Source organism: Dendropsophus ebraccatus, chromosome 5, assembly GCF_027789765.1.
Source record: "Dendropsophus ebraccatus isolate aDenEbr1 chromosome 5, aDenEbr1.pat, whole genome shotgun sequence".
In the NCBI taxonomy this organism is placed as follows: Eukaryota; Metazoa; Chordata; class Amphibia; order Anura; family Hylidae; genus Dendropsophus; species Dendropsophus ebraccatus.
The window spans coordinates 49,165,552-49,191,327 of record NC_091458.1 but is presented as its reverse complement, the minus strand read 5'-3'; the positions used below and the strand labels follow the sequence as shown (position 1 = coordinate 49,191,327).

General features: G+C 40.8%; 1 protein-coding gene across 4 annotated transcripts in view; it reads right to left on the bottom strand.

Moving 5' to 3' along the window:
* Positions 1-5,523: 5,523 nt before the first annotated feature.
* ADCY6 (adenylate cyclase 6) overlaps positions 5,524-25,776 on the bottom strand; it is a 126,484-nt gene continuing 106,231 nt past the window's right edge. For all 4 annotated transcript variants that reach the window (XM_069970111.1, XM_069970110.1, XM_069970108.1 and 1 more), the window contains exons 14-23: positions 24,245-24,332; positions 24,044-24,160; positions 23,626-23,784; positions 22,398-22,573; positions 17,942-17,974; positions 17,283-17,412; positions 14,822-15,085; positions 13,315-13,519; positions 12,856-12,980; positions 5,524-8,260 (exon numbers count right to left, since the gene is read on the bottom strand). In XM_069970111.1, the coding sequence (XP_069826212.1) occupies positions 8,132-8,260; positions 12,856-12,980; positions 13,315-13,519; positions 14,822-15,085; positions 17,283-17,412; positions 17,942-17,974; positions 22,398-22,573; positions 23,626-23,784; positions 24,044-24,160; positions 24,245-24,332 (1,426 nt within the window). In that variant the 3' untranslated portion in view covers positions 5,524-8,131. The remainder of the gene's footprint in view (positions 8,261-12,855; positions 12,981-13,314; positions 13,520-14,821; positions 15,086-17,282; positions 17,413-17,941; positions 17,975-22,397; positions 22,574-23,625; positions 23,785-24,043; positions 24,161-24,244; positions 24,333-25,776) is intronic.

Below are 25,776 nucleotides of genomic sequence, written 5' to 3'. Positions count from 1 at the left end.
CTTTCTAGAACATTAAATCTACAATAATATAATTATTTAGGGAATATAAATACTCTCCTTCAAATAAATTAACAAAAGGTCTCAGTAACATTATGCATTAGTGATATCTGCCTTCAGGTACTTATAGAAAAAAAAAAAGCACAAAACATTCCAGTGCCCAATGCCAAAGATACATAATAGGATATAGGATTTACAGTATTACCCATTACTTTTTTGGATGTACATGTCATAAGACCTAAAAGAAGGCCCTGTCTACATAGCGTCATGTAGCACCTGAACTGCAGGTACAAGTCCAGAGCATGCCCGATGTACCATTTTATGTTTGCAGCAAGCATGCTTTACCACAAGGGGGCGGAGTTACAATAAAAGAGGAAAGTGTAGTGTGAGCTCTGGCTGTCAGTGATCTGTCTTATGTGAAGTATACTCCTCTACAGAAAGTGCAGCTTGTAAACATAAAAGCGTGCAGGGGAACGGGGGTAAAGCATAATAGTGGATAGACACACACAAAAAAATATTAGCGGAGGGCAATGAAGGTAATGGATATCAGACTATACTGGATTTTGAAAGTGGGGTTGGAAAACCTAATTTAGGAGAATGTATTTCAAGACCTGATTGACCTGTATTCTGCTGATAAATCATTGAGCACCAGTATAAGTCACTGTTTGGATATCTTATACAACACATGGGGCATAGCGTCATGGCCTCCTTTTATAAACAGACCTCCTTGGTGGTGTGAATACAGCCTTAGGACAGCAGCTTAGAATCTGGATGCCTCACGGCTGATGAAATTGCTCTCATTTGTACAATGACTGATTCTATAAATAACATTATAGAATTATTCATAATGCAGTTACCTAATATAATATTTTAAATGGCAAAAACCAGAGCTCCATCTTTATTTCTGTTTTGCATTAGTTGGGGGGGGGGGGGGGGGGGGGAGTTGACTCAAAGAGGAACAAATGAGCACAGTTGTTACCATCTCTATATGTAGCTTTAGGTTTTTCAGTTTTTGTCATGGAAATGTATTAATACACAATAAAATAAGGTCCAATATAAAGAAGGTAAAGTTCCATGGCCATATTACAGATGTGTGCTGTACATGACTGTCATGCAGCACCCAGAGCCCAAACTGTACCTGTAACCTGGTTGTCCAGAATAAAACAACCAAGACTATCCACTATCCTGTGGAATATATTAAATCATATTATAGAGATCTTCTTTTAGGGGAGGATACGGTACAGCAGATACACTGTGCCTATGGTTCTATAATGCAGGACTATAAGGTCTGCATGTGCCATTGTACAAGCACTGTGCTCTTGTCCAGTCTATAAGGTCTAATTTACCAGAAAAAAAAAACATTGGCAGCATTCCTGATGAAGAGGACTTAGCAGTTTTGCAAGCTCTGGCTGGTTTACATTTCTTTGAATTTAGTATCATAGTGGCAAAGCTATTATAAGGTTTTTCTTATGGAGAGCAACAAGACCTTTGCCTACTGAGGTAAGTGAAATTAAGATTATATAAAAATGAAAATAGATGAACAGCTGATCGGTGGTGATTGACGAGCTATCCTTTGGGCAGCTTGGAAAGCCCCTTTAAACATGAAAATGATGGAATGCTCAATAACCACCAACCTTCAACAACACTGCACCGCTGTAACACCACTACACCATATTCTGCAAAATGTTTATAGGAATCTTTGGGGGAAGTACAGAAGTACTATTGCTACATCAGCAATACTTACAAAGACCATTTTTGTAACATAAAAGGCAACCACAATGACCCAGCATGGTGACCAATATTACCTAAGGTCACTGCTCTATAGACACCTGACTTTTTTCAAGTACACACCTATGCAAGACAAACACACACATTCAAGTATTACAAACCAGCCACACCTGTTCTAGCAGCCTGGGTTTCGAACCAATATGTATGTATTTTAATAAAATATTACTCTTAAGGGGAGATACTTAATGCTTTGGGGTAGATACTTGGGATTCTTACTTCAATTTATTTAAATTGGTCAACAGTCATGAATGAGCATCTTGTGTACAGCAATCGGCACGGTCCGCAAGTACCTGTGACAGCTGTTTTTTATTTCTACAAAAGTCATATATAAATATATATACATTTACATTCTATATATCCCCATCTGATATAATTTAAACATATAGATTATAGTATATATATATATATATATATATATTTAAATTATATTTTATAAATATATATGTCATTCTAAAACATCTAGAAAAGTAGTACTTTAAACATACTGGATTCCACTTTCAGAGTATTTAGCAAATAGAAGTAGTGAAGCCGCACATGTCTTGATTATCTCCTCGACGACGTGGCCTCTCAGTCTACAGAAGGGTCCTCCTAAGATCATCTCATCTTTACAGGTTATGGCACATAGAGTTGAAACACTTTTTCTCATGAAGAAAGTATGATAAAGCCCATTGGTTAAGGCACATTGGGCCTCGTGAATCAAAGCTGTCCCAAAGAAGAGGTGGTCTTATTACATATGGCAATCAGAGTTCAGCCATTACTGTCTTGGCTGCATTAGATAAGGTCGCCTTTTCTCAGAGACAGTTCTCAAACATGGAGCCCACTGAATACTAGTGACTGACTACAAATAGGAACCTATCTAGTGTATCATTTAAATGGGCACTGACACTTTGAAAAAAATACCTCTGACATATCTCTAGGTTTTGATCAGTCAGAGTATGGGTGTCCAGACCTTTACCTGGGAGAAGCACTTAGCTAAAAGGCCCTATTACACAGAGTGATCACCTGACAAATCAGACAGATCGCTCCCTGTGCAATAGTGCAAGCGATCGACTGATGATCGAGCAAACAATCGTTTGTTGGCTGATCGGGACTGCAGGAACAATTTAGCAATATTTGTGAAATTGGCTCTTTAAGCAAGTGGCGATCTACGAGAAATGTAATGCAGCCTTAAAGGGGTTATCCAGCGCTACAAAAACATGGCCACTTTTCCCCCTCTCTTGACTCCAGTTCAGGTGTGGTTTGCAATTGAGCTCCATTTACTTCAATGGAACTAAGTTTCAAACCCCACCCAATCTGGAGACTAGAGTGGGGCAAAAGTGGCCATGTTTTTGTAGCACTGGATAACCCCTTTAACAGCTTCACTCTTTGCTTCGATGTGATCTCTATCTTCTTGCAAGTGACAGTCTCCATACTCTTACAATCAAGGCAGACTCCTGTAGCAAGACTAGGCGTGAAGCGCTTCTCTCGAATCTATGTAACGGCTCTAGGACATGTCAGAAGGTTTTTTTTTTTTTTTTTTTAAAGTGACAGAAACACTACAATATAAACCTGGAGTAACAGAATCCTAAAAATCTATATGTATCAAAAAATTGGGATTAGCTTAAGATATCGAAAACCTCCCTAATTCTGTCTTGGAGATGGGGTGTGGCTTATTACTGAATTTAGTATCAAAAGTATGGAACATAACCATGAAATTCCTATGGTAAAAACATAAGTAAATGGTGGAGGATGTACAATGAGACTACAATGATTAAAGAATATTTAACACTAAGGTAAATCTGCACAAGCCACTGGGGCTCCCCAGGTTACCTACTATACAGGTATGTCCATGCTCTCTTCATACTCTCTATATTTCTATACATGAGTGTCTGGTATGGCCAGAACTTCATGTGTTCTACATGGAGAAAGGAGGTAAGCTCTTGCTAGACAGCTCTGTCAGCAGCTTATCTCCTTAAAGGGGTTGTTCGAGGACAAATCCGGGGACATGACAATGATGTATACTTACCTGTTCCACTCCCCCACCACTGCTGGATCCCAGGCTGCCCACTCTGTGCTGCTGTCAGTGTTTTGAAAACATCCGGTGACGTACTGCTTCCACAGGAAATGGCCACTCAGTATAAAGTCTATGCTGATCAATCAATTCCTATGGGAACAGGATGTCAGTGGATGCTATAAAAACACTGACAAAGGTGCAGAGCGGTGAGACTGGGATCCAGCAGTGGTGGGGGAGTGAAACAGGTAAGTATACAAGTATATTTTTCTAATGACAGGTACTCTTTAAGAGAGTTCAGAAGTCATGTTAATGTGGGATTGATTTTGCTATGCAGACACAGATATACCTGAATAGTACCTTAAATCTACCGAGGCCTACTGCACACACATGGAAATAGTGACAAGCTTGTAAGTAAACACTATAATGTTACAGGACAGAAACAAAGTTTTACATTAGATCCACTTGTACTTATAGTTTCCTTGTAACATACTGCACAATCTGGCTTATCAGCTAAGATGATGGGAGCCGTTCCTTTATCAAAATAACAATAAAAATAATGTTTTCTGTACATGTTACAGCTTTCTAGGGTCTAATTCATCCCCTACCCTGAACTCTTCTACAGTCTGCAGATGGCCACACTGCAGTCTGTATGGACACCTAGGTAACTGCAGAGATTTTATCGAGATGGCGAGGACAAAGACCCTACAGGCTAGTTTACACAGAGTAAAATCTGCTGAATTCCGTGGCGGGACTCTCCGCCATGGAATCTCACCTGCTTCAGTGTGACACTGTTTCTCTATAGGAGAGCTCTCCGCGGCTGTCCACTCAAACAATTTACATGAAGCAGGCGGGATTCTGTGGCAGAGAGTTCCGCTGCGGAATTCCTGCGATTTTATTCCATGTGAACTGGCCCTAATGTTGCGATAAGCTGCGACATTAAGGGTAAATGCACAAAACAAATTTGAGGGTACAAACACACACACCAGATACGCAGCAGATCTGCAGCAGATTTGATGCTGTGTTCAGTTATTTACATCTAATCTGCTGCGTATCTGCTACGTATCGCAGCAGAAAATACGCTGCGTATACGGTGTGTGTGTCTGTACCCTGATGAAGCTGATTTTCCACATGGAAATTTGTACAAATCTGCAGCAGATTACAGTGGTAGCAAAGTCTATGTGATTTATGAAATCTCATCTACACATAGCAGAAATTTTCCTGTCTGATACTGACTTGCGGTGCGGATTTAAAGGGGTTATCCAGTGCTACAAAAGCATGGCCACTTTCGCCCTACCGTTGTCTCCAGTTTGGGTGGGGTTTTGAAACTCAGTTCCATTGAAGTAAATGGAGCTTAAAGGGAACCTGTCACCCCCGTGCCGGGGTGACAGGCTCCCGACCCCCGTTAGAGACCCCTATACTTACCTCATCCCGCCGGGTCCCGCTTCTGGATTCGGTCGGGTCCCGGAGATCTCAGCCGCTGCAGCCCGGCGCGCGCGCTGACAGATGAGTCCAACGCTCATAGAGAATGACGGAGCGCTGGACTCTCCTGTCATTCTCTATGGGTGTTGGACTCATCTCTCAGCGCGCGCGCCGGGCTGCAGCGGCTGAGATCTCCGGGACCCGACCGAATCCAGAAGCGGGACCCGGCGGGATGAGGTAAGTATAGGGGTCTCTAACGGGGGGTCGGGAGCCTGTCACCCCGGTACGGGGGGTGACAGGTTCCCTTTAATTGCAAACTGCACCTGAACTGGAGACAACAGTACGGGGAAAAGTGTCCATGCTTTTGTAGCGCTGGATAACCCCTTTAAGAATCTGCATTGTCAATTTAGTAAGCCGTCTAATGTGCATTTACCCTATTCTTCATCTGCCTGATTCTTCACCCCTTTCTCTGAGTTTCAGCAGATAGATCGCAGGTCATTATTCTTAGGATAAAGATACAAATGGAGTCCAAGAACTTCAAGATAATGTACCCACCAAACTGGTTCTCAGGCCTTGCAAGCCCACCTAGTACAGTTACCTCCTACATTACTTGGTGGCCATAACCTGGTGCTAAACAGAGCATTTCACCTTATAGGAACTAATGGATGCAGATAAATTACTAAGGCAGAATGTATACGCACAATATGGGATACCAAGATAGGGTAATATAACCAAGTAGTAATAGCTGGGAGACTGGTATTAATACCAAATATGTTTTCTAGTTGAAAAAGGCACTTCACTCTGTTTCCCACAAAGATGCTGGCTGCAGCGAAGTCCTTCAGATCATTACAATGGATTTCCACATAACATATCTAATAAAAGACCGAGAAAGTACTTAACAGAGTTAGTTCACCACCTAGTTATGTTTGAAAAAAAAAAAAAAAAAAAAGTCTTGAACGGAGACTTTACAACAGGCATCAACTAGCTATAGTTCCACTGGCATAGGCATGCTGAGATTTGTAATTCCGCAACAGCCACAGAGCCCCAGTGTTCCAAAAATGAAACAACTTGCATACTTTTTTTTTTTTATTAGCATATCTCTAAAGTGTGCTGGAACAGTGGCTATGATGAAACCAGAGGATACCTTTCACTAAAGACAAATAAAACACAACTCTACAAAGAGTTTACTACAACATCTTCCCTAAAATACTTAGTGTTGGTTGAACAGTTCTGAGGAGAAATAGTAAAAAAATACATGATAGCGCCAACACAAGCAGCCCAAGTGTATTTTTGTAACTTTTTTCCTTCTTTGGCACCAGACATGGAATTGCACTCCCCTGTGATATTCCATTTTTATGTTTTGCTAAAAGGTGTCTGGGTTAGGCCCTTTATTTAGGGATCAAGACTTGTCTACATCCGAGACTACGTTTTCATAAAACCCTTGACTGCTGCTATAAATCTTGCAAAACACGCAGAAAAGACCAAAGGTACCATAGGCAATACCTTGGAATATAATTGTAGCTCAACCATATTTCTCGAGTCGCTAGTTGAGACACGTTTATACTGTAACCGTTTGAGTCAAATCTGAGCAGCGTATTGTTTCACAATGTTCCGTCATTGGAGAGGCTCACACTTACCTCTTCTCAATGTGCAAACTAACCTCAAGCGGATATCATTTACATAAGGACTACCATATGACTGACCATCTGATGGCTACAGAACAAGTACAAGGAACCAATTCTACAATATAAAGATTAAGGCGCTGGCTATCCTTGCAGCCTGAGGAATTCTTAGGCCAGCTAGTACCTAATACAGTCTGTTGCCTCAAATGGATGAGGCATTTATCCCTTGTCTCCAGACCCGAGACTCTATAAATCTACAGGCTGGAAATGAATTTTGGCAAATGAGACAAAGATAACAACAGCTTCACAGTGAAAAAAAGACAAGTGCATTGTCGGATGTGGACACACAAGCACATCATTTTCCTCACCCTTCTGCTTATGTAATTCCACAGAATAAAAGGCAGTTGAGGGAATGGGGCAAAAAGGCAAAGACTGTTGATATCTGCTTTGAGGATGTGGTTCCCCATGCAACTCTCCATGGATGTTAGGGGATCTCAGAGAGTCTGTCGAAAACACTTCCTAGTTAAAACAGAAAGAGGAAAAAAATGCACTGAAGTGGAACCTCCTGAGAGATCCGTGTAGGATTATCCCCCTGCTCCTGTTTGTCAGTCTCCATTAGCTGGAGGTGAGGAAGTGTGGAACATGAGAGATCGGGGTTCGGGATGTGGAATGGAAGGAAAGAATTGAGCTGCAGAATTTTTGTTGCCCTTTCGCGTCCCTGTGGGTGGTGATGAGGATCCTATGGAGAACCGTCTTGTTCCCACCTGCTGCTGGAGACATGTTGCTCCCCAGAGAAAACATACAGCGCATAATAACGTACAAGGCAATGCCCACGCTCCCTGCTGTGGCCCGTACTTCTGGCTCTTTGGTCAGTTTTTTAGAGAAGCTTCATCTTTAAGTCTACTGAAAAAAATATTCTTTTGCTGTATTTATCTCAATAAAATAATTAAAAAAAGAAGAGAAAGACAAAAGAAAAAATAGCATAATGTCTCGTTCACAATAAATAATTTGCAAGTACCGCCTGTGAGTGTTTTGTTTTCAAGTGCCGGCGTGAAAAGCGGCTTCTCTGGGCTTTTGTTGTACAGGTGAGACAGTCTCCAGGGTAAGGGCAGCACAGACACTGAGTACAGCACCACACATATACTCCCCTGCCAAGCTCTCCATCTCAGGTGCGAGGCTTTGGCACCACTGAGCCCCCTTGCAACTGCACTGTTGCAGAAGATGTAGGTAGCTTCCTTATTGTTCTGGATACTCTGTGTGGGGTCAATATGAGGTTTTCAACTCCTCCTTCCCCTTAGAGCAGAGGTTCCTGCTAACTGCTGGCTGGACCATCATTGAGGAAGTAGGTGGTCATTTCTCCTTTGCCTTTAACTTTCACAACTCCTCGAAACTCCAACTGATAACCTTTGGCTGCCAATACCTGGTACAGATCAGTGGTAACCTAAAGTAAAATGAATAATAATAATAATAACAACAACAACAACAACAACAACAACAACAAACTGTTATCTTCACAGCCCAAAGAAAGAGGGCTATGATGTCATAATTATTATATCTTTATTTATATATCATAAAATTTCCAAGCACTTAAAGGAACTTTTTTTAATCACTGCTTTAGGGAAGGGAAGGGCAGGTGAGCAATGCTAATGGTGTTTGCATACAGTGTTGACTACATAGGAGTGTAAGATACTTGTTATATAGTGTGAATGATAGGAATTAAGAGTGCAGAATGGGAACTCCCACTAAACATCAATTAAAATGTGAACCTACAGCCAAACGTAAGAAAATGAAGGTGCTCCCAACGCAATATATCCAATAACCTTGTGTCAGGTCTCTCTTCTATGTTCGGCCATTTATGACAAATTACCTGCATTCTGTTCATGGCAAAGTAAGAGTTAAAGGGAGATGTAACCCTGTTTAACACCCCCCCCCCATAATCTAAGCTTGAGTGTAAAAGGCTTCTATTATGGGCGATGACTGTGATGATGTGGAAGCATTGTGTGTAGAACTACAGAAGGAGGTAAAGAGTGAAAAAATTATTCTTGGTGTAATCTATAGACCCCCCAACATTACTGAGGAGGTAGATGGCCAGTTGAATAGACAAATAGAGCGGGCTGCCCGGGAGGGGACAGTAGTGGTAATGGGGGACCTCAACTACCCAGATATAGATTGGGGTCACGTTTCAGCTAAAACCACAAAGGGGAGGGAATTTCTTAACCTCCTGCAGGATAATTTTCTGGGCCAGTTTGTGGAGGAGCAAACTAGAAGTGATGCCTTGTTGGATCTGGTTATTTCTAACAACGCTGAGCTGGTTGGGGATGTCACTGTCCATGAACACCTGGGTAATAGTGACCACAATATAGTGACTTTTAGCTTAAAGTGTAGAAAAGAAAAACATGTTGGGAGGGCAAAAACTCTTAATTTTAAAAGGGCCAATTTTCCTGGGTTAAGGGCTGAACTTCAGGGCATAGACTGGGAGCGGCTGCTGTCACATACTGATACTGATAATAAATGGGAAATCTTCAAATCCACATTAAATAACTGTACTGCCAAATATAAACGGTTAAAATCCAATCCCACATGGCTTACTACCGAGGTTAGAAGGGCTATAAATGAGAAAAAAGGGGCATTCAAAAAATACAAATCAGAGGGGTCAGCTGTAGCCTTTAAACATTACAAAGAAGTCAACAAAACCTGTAAAAATGTAATAAAAGCAGCAAAAATTCACAATGAAAGGCAGGTAGCTATAGATAGCAAAAGAAACCCCAAAAAATTCTTCAAATATATTAATGCAAAAAAACCAAGGTCAGAGCATGTAGGACCCCTAAATAATGGCGACGGGGAATTAATAACTGGGGATCAGGAGAAAGCTGAGTTACTTAATGGGTTCTTCAGCTCTGTATATACAAAAGAGGATGGAGCTGTGGTGGGTGGGGCCAGTACTGAGGTGGGTGGGGCCAGTGCTGCTAACACATGTAATGTACTGAACTGGTTTACTATAGATATGGTCCAAGATAAATTAAATAAACTCAATATAACCAAAGCTCCAGGGCCTGATGGATTGCACCCCAGAGTTCTTAGGGAACTCAGTTCTGTAATTTCTCTACCCTTGTATAAAATATTCAGTGATTCTTTGCTTACTGGTATTGTGCCGATGGACTGGCGTAAGGCAAATGTAGTGCCGATCTTCAAAAAGGGCTCTCGAACTTCCCCAGGTAACTATAGACCTGTAAGCTTAACGTCCATTGTGGGAAAACTATTTGAGGGGCTTATAAGAGACTACATCCAGGAATATGTAGTGGCTAATAGTATTATAAGTGATAACCAGCATGGTTTTACTAAGGACAGAAGCTGTCAAACCAACCTAATATGTTTCTATGAAGAGGTAAGTAGAAGCCTGGATGGCGGCGCTGCTGTGGATATCGTGTACCTGGATTTTGCAAATGCGTTTGACACAGTTCCTCATGGACGTCTGATGGGTAAGTTAAAGTCTATCGGTTTGGAAAATTTAATGTGTAACTGGATTGAAGACTGGCTTAAAAATCGTACCCAGAGAGTGGTGGTCAATGATTCCTACTCCGAATGGTCCCCGGTAATAAGTGGTGTACCCCAAGGGTCAGTACTGGGCCCCCTTCTGTTTAACTTGTTTATTAATGATATTGAGAATGGAAATAACAGCAATGTTTCTATCTTTGCAGATGACACCAAGCTTTGTAGTACAGTACAGTCTATGGAGGATGTGCAGATGTTACAGGATGACTTAGACACACTGAGTGTTTGGGCGTCCACTTGGCAAATGAGGTTCAATGTGGATAAATGTAAAGTTATGCACCTGGGTACTAATAACCCACATGCATCATATGTCCTGGGGGGAGTTACTCTGGGAGAGTCACTGATAGAGAAGGATCTGGGTGTACTTGTAGATAATAGACTACAGAACATCACACAATGTCAGTCAGTGGCTTCTAAGGCCAGCAGGATATTGTCATGCATTAAAACAGGCATGGACTCACGGGACAGGGATATAATATTACCGCTTTATAAAGCTTTGGTGCGGCCTCATCTGGAGTATGCTGTCCAGTTTTGGAACCAGACTCATAAAAAGGATATTCTAGAGCTGGAGAGGGTACAAAGACGGGCAACTAAACTAATAAGGGGAATGGAGCATCTTAGTTATGAGGAGAGATTAAAAGAATTACATTTGTTTAGTCTGGAGAAGAGACGTTTAAGGGGAGATATGATTAATTTATTTAAATATATAAATGGCCCCTACAAGAGATATGGGGAAAAGATGTTCCAGGTAAAACCCCCTCAAAGGACAAGGGGGCACTGCCTCCGCCTAGAGAAAAAAAGGTTCAATCTCCGGAGGCGACAAGCCTTCTTTACCATGAGAACTGTGAATCTGTGGAACTGTCTACCACAGGATCTGGTCACAGCAACAACAGTAGAGGGCTTCAAGGCAGAGCTAGACAAGTTCTTAGAGCAAAATAATATAGATGCATATGTATAGAACCTATCACCCCTCCCCCTTCCCTGTATCCATTCCCTCCTTGGTTGAACTTGATGGACATGTGTCTTTTTACAACCGTATTAACTATGTAACTATGTAACATGAATTGGGCCGTATGTCTGCAGCACATCCTGACTCACACCCTGTAGCTGCTAAAAATCCTCACTTGCTGTAACACCTCATCTGTAAACCTGCCCACCACTGACATGACACCAATCAGTGAGCACCTGGCCAAGGAAATAACTAGAGATGAGCGAACCTCGAACATGCTCGAGTCGATCCAAACCCGAACTTTCGGCATTTGATTAGTGGTGGCTGCTGAAATTGGATAAAGCCCTAAATCTATGTGGAAAACATGGATAAAGTCATTGGCTGTATCCATGTTTTCCAGACAACCTTAGAGCTTTATCCAAGTTCAGCAGCCCCAGCTAATCAAATGCCGAACGTTCAGGTTCGGATCGTCTCGAACCCGAACCCGGTTCGCTCATCTCTAGAAATAACAGAACAGTGACAGCCTCCTCAGCAGTATAGAGGGAAGGAGACACTGTTGTTTCATCTCTGTCTCTCTTTCTTATCTATTTATGTAGATGAATAGATAAATAGATATTTTGTTGTGGGTATGTGCACACTAAGGAATTCTGCTGAATAACTGGCAGCGGATTCCGCCGTTTGTTCCCGCGCTCCTGCTTCACTCTCCGCCCATGCCAAAGACTCCATTCTATGCTCAGGTACATTACACCATCCGCCCAAAGAATCGACATGTCCCATGTGAGCGTGCAGGGAAGACAACGTAACCCGCGGCAAGTTATCCGCGAGAATTCCTTAGTGTGCACATACCCTTAAGCAGAAGCAGATTAAACCAACGATGGGCAGATACTACAAGATAAGGTGGATACTTGGCAGAAACTTCTAGAAAAAGCTAGAAAGACACATTTGGGAGCATTTACTTTTTTAGCTCTTGGGTGGATTACCCCTTCTCGGTTCCAGCGGCGGGTCCCGCATCGCAGCGCTCCGGTCCCCGGACGCTACCTTGTGTCTGACTTGGGCCAGAGACGATACAGATCCTGCCTCCGTCACTGAGTGGCTGAGCGGACCTGAGACGTCACGTCTCGGGCCTGCGTCAGACACCAGGAAGTGGGCGGGAACCAGGGACTGGAGTGCCACGATGCTGGAACCGGGGAGGTGAGTGGACGTCGTTTCCGTCAGCCACCTCCTCCCCGGTCCCAGGAAAAAAATGCCCCCTCCGCTGGAGTACCCCTTTAAGTAAGCTTTACCATTGTAAACTACAGTAAACTCAGTTCTCACCCACAGTGAACCCTTCAGCCATATAGCCACTCTTTCTGGAAATTAGGCAAAGTGAAACATATCAGAATGAGAATGAGTTTTTATCATCTACTTCATAACCTATAAGATTACTATGCATTGCTAGGAGGTGTAGTTCAATGGTGACGTCAATGAAGATGGGTGTAGGCAGTGTACCTTTTACCTTGGGAGAGTGGATGGTTGTTATAATATAAGACACTAACCTGTATGCGGTCTGGTACCCCGGTGCTGTCCATTCGACTTGCTACATTCACAGTGTTTCCCCAAATATCATATTGGGGTTTACGGGCTCCAATAACACCAGCAACCACAGGACCAATGTTAAGTCCTGCAGGAGAAACACAATCTATGACATCTAGGAAGCTGCTTCCATAGCAAGAAAGAAATTGCAGAGTTATAAATTATAAATTCTTATTGATAAGGCCTTGATAGTGATGGCATGTTTATGCCTTGTGATAAAGAGGTCCATAACTTCCCCTTTACCTCAATGGATATTAAAAAGAAAACACAGTTGTGAATTCTACTGATGGCGATAATAAACTATATTCTTGTGTATCTGGGAGAGGAGACTTGTAAGCTGAATTTATGGAAGTGACTGGAAGGTAAATGGAAAATTTTCCAGTATGTAGAGAAAAAAAGTGCTCTGATATAGCAATACTCACCAATCTTCATCTGGAAGTTATTGAAGGAGTGCTCGTTGATATACTTCATCTGCTCCATCAGCTTCATTGCGTAGTCTGCCAAGGCAGTAATGTGTGATTTGCCTTCCTTGTCATAAGTTGTATCATTCAGCCCTGAAGCCGCCATGTAAGTGCTGCCAATGGTTTTGATTTTCTCTAACTGCTTAAACTTTTCTTCACTGATGATCTGTAGAAGAGGTTAGCAAGGTTATTTATGTCTGTAATGTATACAGTAGTCCTGAGCTTCCCTACACATAAAACATGCTTCTTCTAGGTCATGGTTCTCCAAACTGCAGCCCTCCAGCTGTTGCAAAACTACATTTCCCATCATGCCTGGACAGCCAAATCCAAAGCTTTAGCTGTCCAGGCATGATGGGAGTTGTAGTTTTGTAACAGTTGGAGGGACGCAGTTTGGAGACCCATGACCTAGGTTGAAAACACATTTTTCCTCTTTGTGGCTGTAGACAATCATTTTAATGAAGGGATGGAGGAGACTAGAGATGAGAGGAACTCGAGCATGCTTGACTCTGATCACTCTGCATTTAAATAACCGTGGCTGAAGAAGTTGGTTGCACCCTAAGAGAACCTAAGGCTGTATCCATGTTTTCTGGGACTCTCTAGAGCTGCATCCAACTTCTTCAGCCACCAGTATTCAAATACCGAACGACTGGATTCAAGCATGCTCAAGGGGACTATATGACTGAAATAATTCCATTGGCAAGAATGTTTTTTAGTGGTGAAGGTAAATCATTCAACAATGTAATAGATGTAAACGCACTCTAAGGCCATGTTCACACATTGAAGACTTTATGATAATCTGCATCAGATTCGCCTACAGTTCAAGTGATTAAGAAATTTGTATTGATAGAAAAGAATTGTACTGATGCCAACTGGCATCTATAAAATTTTTCAAGCTGAGAAACTAACTACTGACAACAGGAGGTGATCTTTTTTTGCTGTATAAATGGACAAGCCTTAAAATGGTAAAACAAAATCAGCCATGTGCAATGTGATGGGACATGTTAGAAAGGGGTATGGCCTAAATACCAAAATGTTGGTGTATATTCTGGCATAAAATAAGCCAACTTACATTATATATTTGGTCGACTACACAGTCTACAGGTGCACAAGCATAAGTGGCACAATGGGGCAATGGCCAATTGCCCCACTGATCTGAGGATGCTGCTGCTCTGTAGTGAAACATGTCGGGAGGCTATGCTAACAGTTTTTAATAATTACCTTGGGTTCAGTTTGGCGATCAGTGTGCATAATGCTGGAGTACTAGCTGGATAATGAACCGAGGGCAAGTTCATTGTTTACAAGGTATAACTCTGTACATAGTGTGGCTGTGCCTGGTACTGCAGCTACCTTTAGCTCAGTTCTACTCTCAGCTTGCTGCAACCCCCTTCAATCAAGTAATAGGCCCTTCCTAAAATCAGGGTTAGCTTTTCTATATTCACAAACAGTAAACCACAAGCAAAATTTTCACCTCATCAAAATCTGCAATAATTTCATTGAGTAATCGTAGACACTCCACTCCTTCATTGTTCGCCTCAAGCTCGACGTAGAACTCGGAGAAATTACTGATGGACGCAAACATTACAGCCACACATTCACAGGACTGATAGTACAGTTCATCATTCCTATGTTCCCGGGCCAGAAAATGAGCTGCAACATCTTTAGGAAGGATATTGTGCAGAAGACGCCTGTTGTATGCTTGCAGCTCTTCCATATCCTCCTTTTCTCCAGTTGCCTAAATGCACACAAAATATAATTAACAAAAGACCTCACAAAAACCCTTCCATTATCGTTATCACTATAGGTTTAGGATAGAACGACACAAGTACAAATCACAATATCAGGCATTTCTTTTAGAACAATAGTAAGGCTCTAGTAATACACCATCTTCTCTTCTGATGCATAGTAAATGATGGGTACTACTCAATGCTAGGTCACTGCCCATGAACTATATTGTTAGGCTAGGTTCACACTGCGTTTTCAGCATCCGTTTAACGGATCCGTTTTTTTTAACGTCCAGAAAAATAGGGTCAGCAACGTTTTTTGGTCCGTTTTGGTCCGTCAAAAAAAACGGATCCGTTTTTTTTTTATAATGGAAGTCAATGGAAAAACGGATGCACACAAATGAATCCGTTTTTTGCAATCCGTTTTTCATGCGTTTTTTGCAAAAAAACGGATGCGTTAAACGGATGCTGAAAACGCAGTGTGAACCTAGCCTAATTCTTCAATAATCTGTCACAAATACAGACCTTAAAATGGAACATGTCACCAAAAAATCACCAACTTATTAAAATCAAGTTAAACATTTTTTTAAGAACTTTTGGTTAATTTTTGTCTCTAATTTTTCATTTTAATAAGTATATGATAAAAAAAATTGTAAAATCTTGCACTTTTAATTCAGGCCACAAATATTGTTCTGTACATATTACTTTTCACCTGTCTCATCACATCTTCACAGAAAGGATTACAGTGGAAATTGACACCAGAAAATAAATATATATAATATATAAAATCATGGGATTGGACAATTAAGACCCAGTAAGTAATGGTGTCTACAAAACACCATAGATTTCCATAGGGTCTTTTTCACACCATTGTGCATATGTTCATGAGGCTTGCAGTAAAGTATTTCTCTAAATATTGTTAAATTGACAGTAGGGTGGAAGGGATGCTGAGAATTAAAGGGGTTGTCCAGCGAAAATCTTTTTCTTTTAAATCAACTGATATCAGAAAGTTATGCAGGAACTGTCCAGAGCAGGAGAGGTTTTCTATGGGGACTGATAAAAACCGAGTTCCTGTCTCAGCCAGAGATGTCAGCAGAGAGCACTGTGTCAGACTGAAAATAAAACATTTCCTGCAGAACATACAGCAGTATGGGAAGTATGGGAAGACTTGAGATTTTTTAATAGAAGTAAATTACAAATCTATATAACTTTCTGGTATCAGTTGATTTAAAAGAAAAAAGATTTTCGCTGGACAACCCCTTTAAGGTAATTTTCTTTTTTTTAATTCAGAATTTATAAAATTTTGTATATAAGAAGAGTACAACACGCGAGTACATCATATAAAATAGACAACAACAAAATTGTCAAAAAGGGTTCAAAATTAAATGAAATATGAAACCAACCAAACCAAACAGGGCTGGAGCCCTAAACCTTGGAAGAAGCGTGAGGAGCAGCCATAAAGCTGTGCCGTAAGGTCTTAATATCCTTGACCAAAGGTAATTTTCTTAACTCCATCACCTGTGCCATTTTCACAAAATTTTTACTTTATATAATATGCAAATTAGGCAGTTTGGCACACTGGGGGTCTACTGCCCTCAGTGCACCGAGCCAACCCTCCTCATGAATATTGAGGCGGTGCTCTGCCGTGACGTCACTCCACTGTATATTGATTAAGATTTTTTGAAAACTGTGCTGAGGATTAAGGTAAGAAAAAAATTACCTTCATTCTCAGCGTCCTATATGCTACACAAACATAACAGCAGGTTACAGTCTTCTAAGTTGTTAGTTTCCTTTTATAAGCAGCTCAGGCAATATGGCTGCACCCATAATGTAAATTAAAAGTTGAAAAAAATAAAAATAAAAACAGAAAATAGAAGCGTAGAAAAAAAAATTCAGCATCTGGCTCTAAATAAAAAAAAACAAAAAAAAAAAACTAGGCGACACATTCACTTTAAGATCAGTGTTTTTGACTTACAACATAAAATATCAAACTACATGCTTCCGCGCTCCATAACTCTTGGAAGTAGAATGTCCTAAAAGCTATTATGGCATCATGGTCATGTTGAATGGCGGAGAGTTTACGGGGGGGGCACCATGTGACAATTTATAGTACTGCTGCTAATCAAATTTTAATGACCACTAGTTTAGCATTTTTCAAAGGTATATATTTATAAATAATAATATTCCTTTTACAATTGTCAGATATACCTGTAGTTTCCATAAGAAATCTAGACGAGCAGTGGATTCCACTTGTTGAGCATGGAGATACAGAGCCAAAACGAACACAGTCAAGATGACAGGAGTTACATACTTCAGATGTATCTTATTGTCCACAAGACTACAAATAAAAGACAGCCAGCAGGAGAAATCATTACAAACATTCAGCTTTACACAGTAATAAATGTGGTCATACTCTAACCTGTAATACTAATTCTACACCTATCCATTCTATTCAAGTGGATTCATCTGCATTTGTGGCTATCCGTTTTTACATTGACTTCCAATATAAATTTTAGTTTTTTACAGTACACAAAAACGTGGTTGACCACGTTTTAAGGGTACATTAAAAGTAACAATTTAAAAACCGCTCTGTTAAACGGACAGCAAAAACGCAGCGTGAACCCGTCCTAACTGGGTTCACATCAGTGTCAATATTTCCATGTTTTTGTTCTTTCGTAGGATCAGGAAAATTAACATAATGAGGGTGCTAAATCAGTCACTTTAAGGACATCAAAACAGATATAGTCAATATAGCCTAAGAAGTCACATACAATAATGTTCCCACTTACTGTACTTAGAGACTGTACATCCTGCTAGAACATTACATAGAAGGAAATCTAGAACATGTCTAACTGGTTGTCACTTACCACAGCTCCTCTTCTTGTGTGTGATTGAAGGAACTGGGGGAAAAAAAAATTACTTATTAAAACTGGAAGGTACACAAGTATTTATACTGTTCCCTGAGATTAGCATAGACTCCGTACTAAAAACTACAATCATCTACTTTGCCAGCAAATATTACTATTGCTATTTCCTATCAACTATAAGTCAATGCTTTGTAGTGCAACTACTTTAAGGAAATCCCACAAAATGTCCCCATTATTCATTCCTTCCTCTGTTCCTCTTACTTGAAACATTGGACTAAATAACCAACTGGGTGTTACCAATTAGGGTCATGTCCCTACAGAGACTATCCAATCACAGATAACAGTATTCCAATAACACCCAGATGGCTATTTACACATTTCCAGTAAGAGTAACAGAGGAACATCTTAAAACAGGGCTACTAGAAAAAGATTTCACAAACAATGCAAGCATTCGCTATAAAAAGTTAGGATAGGCCTTCTTTAAAGATACAATATATGCTTAAATCTTAAATAAACACACCATCAGCATTTATGTAATATGGACACTTTACAGTCCTACCCTACCGCTAGGGGCATTACTATTAAAGGGGAGCACAGGGAGCATTATTACTAAATGGGGGCATAATTACTATATGAGGGCACAGTGGCAATATTACTATATCAGGGCACGGGGGGGGGCATTATTACTAAATGGGGGCACAGGGGCATTATTACTATATTAGGGCACGGGGGGGCATTATTACTAAATGGGGGCACGGGGGGGGGCATTATTACTAAATGGGGGCAGGGTGGCATTATTACTAAATGGGGGCAGGGGGGCATTATTACTAAATGGGGGCAGGGGGGCATTATTACTAAATGGGGGCAGGGGGGCATTATTACTAAATGGGGACCGGTTGGTAGAGGGGAATATTACTATATGGGACACAGGGGGACATTATTATTATTATGTGGGACACAGTGGGCATTATTATTATTATTATATGGGGCATTACTACTAATGGGACACGGGGGCATTATTATTATGTGGGACACAGTGGGCATTATTATTATATAGGGCATTACTACTACGTGGACGTCTTACTACTAAATGGGGAAAATAACTGATTAACAATAGTTCTGCATTGTTTTGAATTTGACAAGAATGTGGCCCATCAACATTTTCAGCCCATTTAGAGACCCTGACCTGGGAAGGAATGTATCATCAGAAAATTACCTATTGTTTAACGCAAATGTACCACCAGGTAGACTGCCTTGTATTTTTTACATTAACAGACCAGCGCTGGCACAGGGACGCCGTTGTCCTTTTTTTTGAACCACCGCCTGGTTAAAAAAAAATGACCGCGGCACCGGCATCATCACGCCAGTCTGTTCATGTAAAAAACACAAAGCGATGTATTTGGTGGTATATTCGCTTTAAAGTTTTATGTTAAACAAATTTAAGAACTTCTGGTGTTTATTTTTTAAAGGCTCTGCGCTATTGTTGTAGTTATGCACAGTATACTTGCAGTAAACTTGTTGTCAGTGAATACAAACATTTACTGTTTATATTCAGAGGCTGAAAACCTTTTCCGGATCTAGTCCTGTTCTGACAAAGTTTATTACAGTGCAGATAGGATCTACAAACCTTGAATTCAGCCCAAGAGACTACATTGACTAGAACATGTAACAAACCAGTCAGCTGTGTGAGCAGGAAACCATCGGGGTGGGTTAGGAGCCCCAGAAACAACAATGAAGCAAATAAAGGTTTCCATTCCATGCAGGAATGTTGGAAGATTGTGAGAAATTCAAATACCAAATTGAAAGTTTTTTATGAAGAGGATAATGCTCTTTCGGCATTTACATTGCGCTACAAGTTCTAGATTCTAGATAATGGCTGCATAAAACTTAGGGGATCATCTCTCACCAAGAATGAAATGTTACAGGGAAGGAACATGGTAAGCTTTAGTTCAGATATAGCAACATAGAAACTTCTGTGCCAGTTCTACCTGGGCTGCACACAACTCCCCCCATTACCCAGCCAAAGAGGGGTTACAAGTTCCAGAAAAGCGTTTTATAATTTACAGAGCACTCATCTGTAATGATGCGTACAAAGATTACTTTACATCAAATTTACTCAAAAACTGGAGCGCCTGGAGGGATTCTCATTGAAGCAGATGATGTGAGCAAGATGGTAAAATGTAGGGGAAAAAAAGTTAATGTAGAAGATTTTTAGTAAGAGAATAGAGGGGTCATTCTCGGTGGCCATGATCTTGTGTTTAACCAAATACATTGCAATTGACACACAACTTCTATCCACTATGCCTCACATGTAAATGTGGCTGTAACTGCAAAGCTATATTTTACTGGCGATATTTTATAATCCTGGAATCCTTTTATTTTGGCCACTAAGCCTAATAATAAGCTGGCATTTCCAGTTCTGCAGAGATCCCTTATAGGCTATTTCAATGTAGAAATAAGGGCATATTACAGCCATTGTAGCAAAACAAAGGTCTTTATTATTAATCATGATAATTAACAATGGATGTTGTTTTTCAACAACGGACATTATTTGCCCTTATTTTTTACATTGAGGGAACATAGCCTTCAGCTGCAATCTCCCTATCTTAGATAGGAGTACAGTGAAAGGTGAAATCTGTGTATAGATGGGATCAGGCCATTCACAATAGGTGATGGACAGAACTTGGCCTCCTCTTTTTCCCTGCACAATGACCTCTGCATTATCCATAAAGAGTGCTTCTCTTCCAGAGAAGTCAATAGGGTCACCTCCAGTTAATTGTACCTATGCTGTAATGCATATCTCTAAACACTGTGCAGAAATCTCAAACATTTTTAGTACCTAGCTCTATTTAGTGTAAGATTTTAAGATATATATATATATATATGCAAAAAAGGGGTCCGTGGAGCCTCAGTTACGAGTCTCAAAACACGGAAATAGCCAGATATCCCTCTCTCCAGAGAAGGAAGCCCATTGCCAAGGGGTGCCTCCTAGTGGAGAGAGCACCAAACCACCCTGATACATAGTCCCTCCATTGGAATTTTTCACTGTTCTCCCTGAGTTCAGTGATTGTTATGTTTTGTTGGATATATATATATATATATATATATATAGTATTAACAAATAGCCTTTAAATGAAGTAGTCCAGTTAGGTCAATAAAGGCTGACCTTTAAGGAACCTGGGGACAGGGGTGGTGTGGTGCTGTTTTTGCAAGGAAGTAGCTGTGCTTTTTCAAATCCTGGATAACCCCTTTAAGCTGATCGTAATTATTAGACACAGCCTCAAGCATTAACAGGAAGAAAAGAGCAGTCCAGCAGGTTTGCATTTTATCTGTCCTTTTTCTTCCAACCCTATATAATATATGCACATAGCCAAGTTGAATGTACACGTTTAGGCTATGTTCGCACTACGTAAAACTACGGCCGTTGTTGCTGATGGCAACAATGTCCGTAGTTTTTGCGGGGTGGAACAATGCCTTGGTTTCAATGGGATCCCGGCCGGAGCGTATGCACATAGTATACGCTCCGGCCGGGATCCCATGCGGCCCCGCAAATACCTGACATGTCAGTTTTCTGCGGCTGCAATGCAATGAATTGCAGCTGTAGGAAACCCTGTCAGTGCACACTATGAAGTGAGCGGCTCCGACCGCTTGCTTCATAGTGTGCAGGGGGAAGGTCTGATGCAGGCGCGCGCTGATGCTTAAGTACCGGACGCGATGATCCGGGCACAGACCGGCCGTTCCGTGACCCGGCCGGGGTCACGGAACGGCCGGTCTGATATGTTGTGTGAACATAGCCTTATAGGGAGAACACTGGTTGATCAGAAATAAATACTAACTAGTTAAAGGGTGTTATCCAGAGTTAGAAAAGCATGGCCACTTTTCCCCCAGGTTCTTTGTGGGTTTTGCAGCTCAGTTGTATTGAAGTAACTGGAGCTGAATTGTAATACTGCACACAACCTGAGAACAGGGGTGGCACTGCTTTTGTAGCTGTGTTTTTCTAACCTTAAAATAACTCCTTTAACATGAGGGTTAGAAATTTGTTTAATATTTTCATTTAAGTGGTTATCCAGTGCTACAAAAAAATGGCCACATTCTTTTAGCGCTGGATAACCCCTTTAAAACAAAATTATATAGTTTAGTTTTGCTGTGATTAGGAAAAGGACACTTTTTCTTAACTTCTATACAGTAAAGGTTCAAAAGTTATCTCTGCTTTCTACAAATGTAAGTTCTTTTAATAGATTTTCAATGATGTTCGTGTTATAAAAGGGTTACTGATACATTTGTGCCCTTTTGTTGATTTCCACCCTGTCTGCCAAATTATTTGCACCTCTATGGCAGCCTTCACATAACAATACTCACTTTTTAGGGCCCAGAAAATGAATGGCAGACATCAAATGTTTTAGCTGCAATGTCAGGACATGAAGGTTCATACACATCTTGCAAGGTTAAGACTTACAATGCATTAGCAGTCACCAGCAGGTCATAATTGTCAAACAGCACAACCTCGGGAGCTTCCACAATGATAATGTAGAGAATCTGGATAGAGAGCATCAGCGCCAGCTTCCCAATGCTGCTGATCTGTAGGAACACGGAGCAGGCCAGCAGGCTCAGCAATATGCTGTAGTTGAAGTACTGCCAAAAAGAAAATAGTACAGAATTGCTATATGTGTCCCAGTCATCCTGCATACAACACCTGGTTGCATTGTTGTTTTCAGCACTCACTATCTTAAAGGGGTACTCCATAGAAAATAAAATAATTTCAAGTCAACTGAAGTCAACTGGTGTCAGAACGTTATACAGATTTGTAAATAGTTTTTTTTTCCCAAGTGGTTTCAAGAAAATTATACAGATTTGTAAATTACTTTTACTCATAAATACTCAAGCCTTCAAGTACTTATCAGCTTCTGTATGTCGTTCAGGAAGAGGTGTATTCTTTCCAGTCAGACACAGTGCTCTCTGCTGCCACCTTTTTCTGAGGTTTTCTGTGGGAATTTGCTATGGATCTGAGCAATTCCTATCACTGACAGAGGTGGCAGCAGAGAGCACTGTGTCAGACATCTCCGCTTCCTGTAGGGCATAGGTAGCTGATAAGTACTTGAAACTTAAGTTGTGTTTTTTTTTTTTTAATATAATAAAAGCAACTCAAGTTTCAAGTTCTTATCAGCTACCTATGCCCTACAGGAAGTTGAGATTTCTGACACAGTGCTCTCTGCTGCCACCTCTGTCAGTGACAGGAATTGCTCAGAACCATAACAAATTCCCACAGAAAACCTGATAAAAATACTCAAGCCTTCAAGTACTTAAGTAAAAGTCATTTACAAATATGTATGATTTTCTGAAACCACTTGATTTAAAAAAAAAAAAAAAAAAGCAAAGAAAACAAAATATCCTCCAGAGTAAGAAGCAAAACTTCTGTTTTTAGAGAAGACAAAGTGCCATATATCATTCTTTGAACTGATTTAGATGGTGGATATAGTTTATTGAGCCAGTCACCTCTTGTCCTGGAACCCACTTAATGTTGAAAGTCACTTGCTAAGGTTTTTTGTTCCTAACCGTGCATTAACTATAATGTAAACAGAAGGAGAGTCTGATGGCCGATGGCTGGTGAGTGACTGCATCTATTTTTCTTCATATTGCATTAACTATAATTCTTCATCAGTTTCCTTATTTGCCTGCATTCATACCTCTGGAAAGTTGCAAGTTGGTCGGTCAGATCCGCAGGGAGCAGTTTCCATGCTTAGGTTATAGTTAAGCATTTGTAAATGGCAGGCATTGACAGAATCCGTACTGATGTTCAGTTCTTGAGCAGCACATTCAACAAGACTCTGGTGATTACAGGCAAACTAGAAACAGAAAATAAGAGACTGTGAGATCAAAGACTCTGATCATATTTCACATGGATGACAGCGATATAATAGTGGGAATGCCCAGAAAATACCAGAAAGACAATTAGATGGTACATTGGCCAAAATGACTGTTTACAGCCACCCCTTTTATAATCCATAGCACTAATTCCTCAATAATACAAGCGCCAAGGAGTCACTATCTACAGTAAACTTTAAAACGACTGATATTCCAAGGTTGGAATAAGTTAGAACTTACCATGTTAACAAAAGCGGATATGAACACAAGTAAGATGGTGAAGATCCCAATGAGGGTGCTGTTGGTACGTGACTGGACAATTTTTCGAGACACCCGTTGCAAGACTAATGGAAACAGCTGTTTTAGAAAAGCAAGATGATGAACGACTTATGGAAAAAGAAACATCCCCTACAGTTCTTTATCATTTCCACACCTGCTCACCTTTATACAGGAATACACGGCACACACAAAGAGGATATTGGCCAAAATAATGAAGATACTGGTGTAGACTCCCAGCATGAGGAAGGAACTGCAGAGAGAAAACACAATTTACTTGAGAAATTCAGCTATAAGTGCCATCTCCCCAAGCTCAATAGATTGCAATTATTAGGTAATATCTCTTGCCACATCCTGTCAATTATTGAAGTTGAATCAATTCTGACACGAAGAAAATACAATTTGTGATATTAGTTTATTGATCACTGCAGCGGCCCACTGTAATTTCATGAAATCATTGGTTTTAGATTGATCCATGCTTCAGGTATCTGAATCACGGAAGTTCTAGCTGTTGACACTTTCAGTCGGACCCTACAGTCTCATTCAGCCCCAGAGCTCAACGGGTCTCTGATGGATGCCATTAATATGGTTCTTAAACTATATTTAAATGAAAAGGTAAAACAAATTATTACATAGCACTAAACTTAATCAATGAGTGTTTCAATTAAAGGGATACTGTCACCCCATCTTACTCTATGTACAGTTCTCCACATCATCCACACGCTTAGATGCTGCACATTCAATATATACCTGTATAAAACTTGTCTGTGTCTTCTTTCTGCTCTAAAATCACTTCACTTTATGGATGGACAGTGTCACCTAGGCGGGGCTTCATGGTTGTTAGGCCTTCTACCACCCCGTTAGATAATTGCACTCACCATACAAGAGAGATGGCCCAAATGCCATGAAGCCCCACCTAGCTGACACTGTCCATCAATAAAATGAAGGAATTTTAGAGCAGAAAAACTACACAGCCAAGTGTTATACAGGTATACAGTGAATGTGCAGCATCTAAGCTGCTGTGCGGAGATACGGGTATAGGTGCGGAGATACAGACATAGGGGGAGATTTATCAAACATTGTGTAAAGTGAAACTGGCTCAGTTGCCCCTAGCAACCAATCAGATTCCACCTTTCATTTTCCAAAGAGTCTGTGAGGAATGAAAGGTGGAATCTGATTGGTTGGTAGGGGCAACTGAGCCAGTTTCACTTTACAGCATGTTTGATAAATCTCCCCCATAAAGGGGGTGACAGTATCATTTTAAGTCCACCAGCCCCCCAAAAAATGCTCTTTACAGCAGTTCTCCACTCTGCCATAGGCCCCGTTCACACTGAACAAAAACAGCGGAATTCTGTGACAGAGCTGTCCGCCGTCCGCCTCAGTGTCCTGCATTGTGTCAATGGGAGAGCACACGCGCCTCCGCTGCCGCCACTCTCCGCTTAAAGAATTGACATGTCAATTCTTTGAGCGGAGGCACATGCGCCCTCTCATCGACACAATGCAGGACACTGGGGAATTCAGCCGTTTTTGCTCAGTGTGAACAGGGCCTTAAGCTGGGTTAACACTGTTTTTGCTGTCTGTTTAACAGATACGTTTAATAGAATAATGGATGTATTTGTGTGTATTTGGTTTTCCATTATGTTTTGTGTATGCTAAAAAAAATGGATGCGTTTTGAGCAGTCTCTTTATAATGAAAG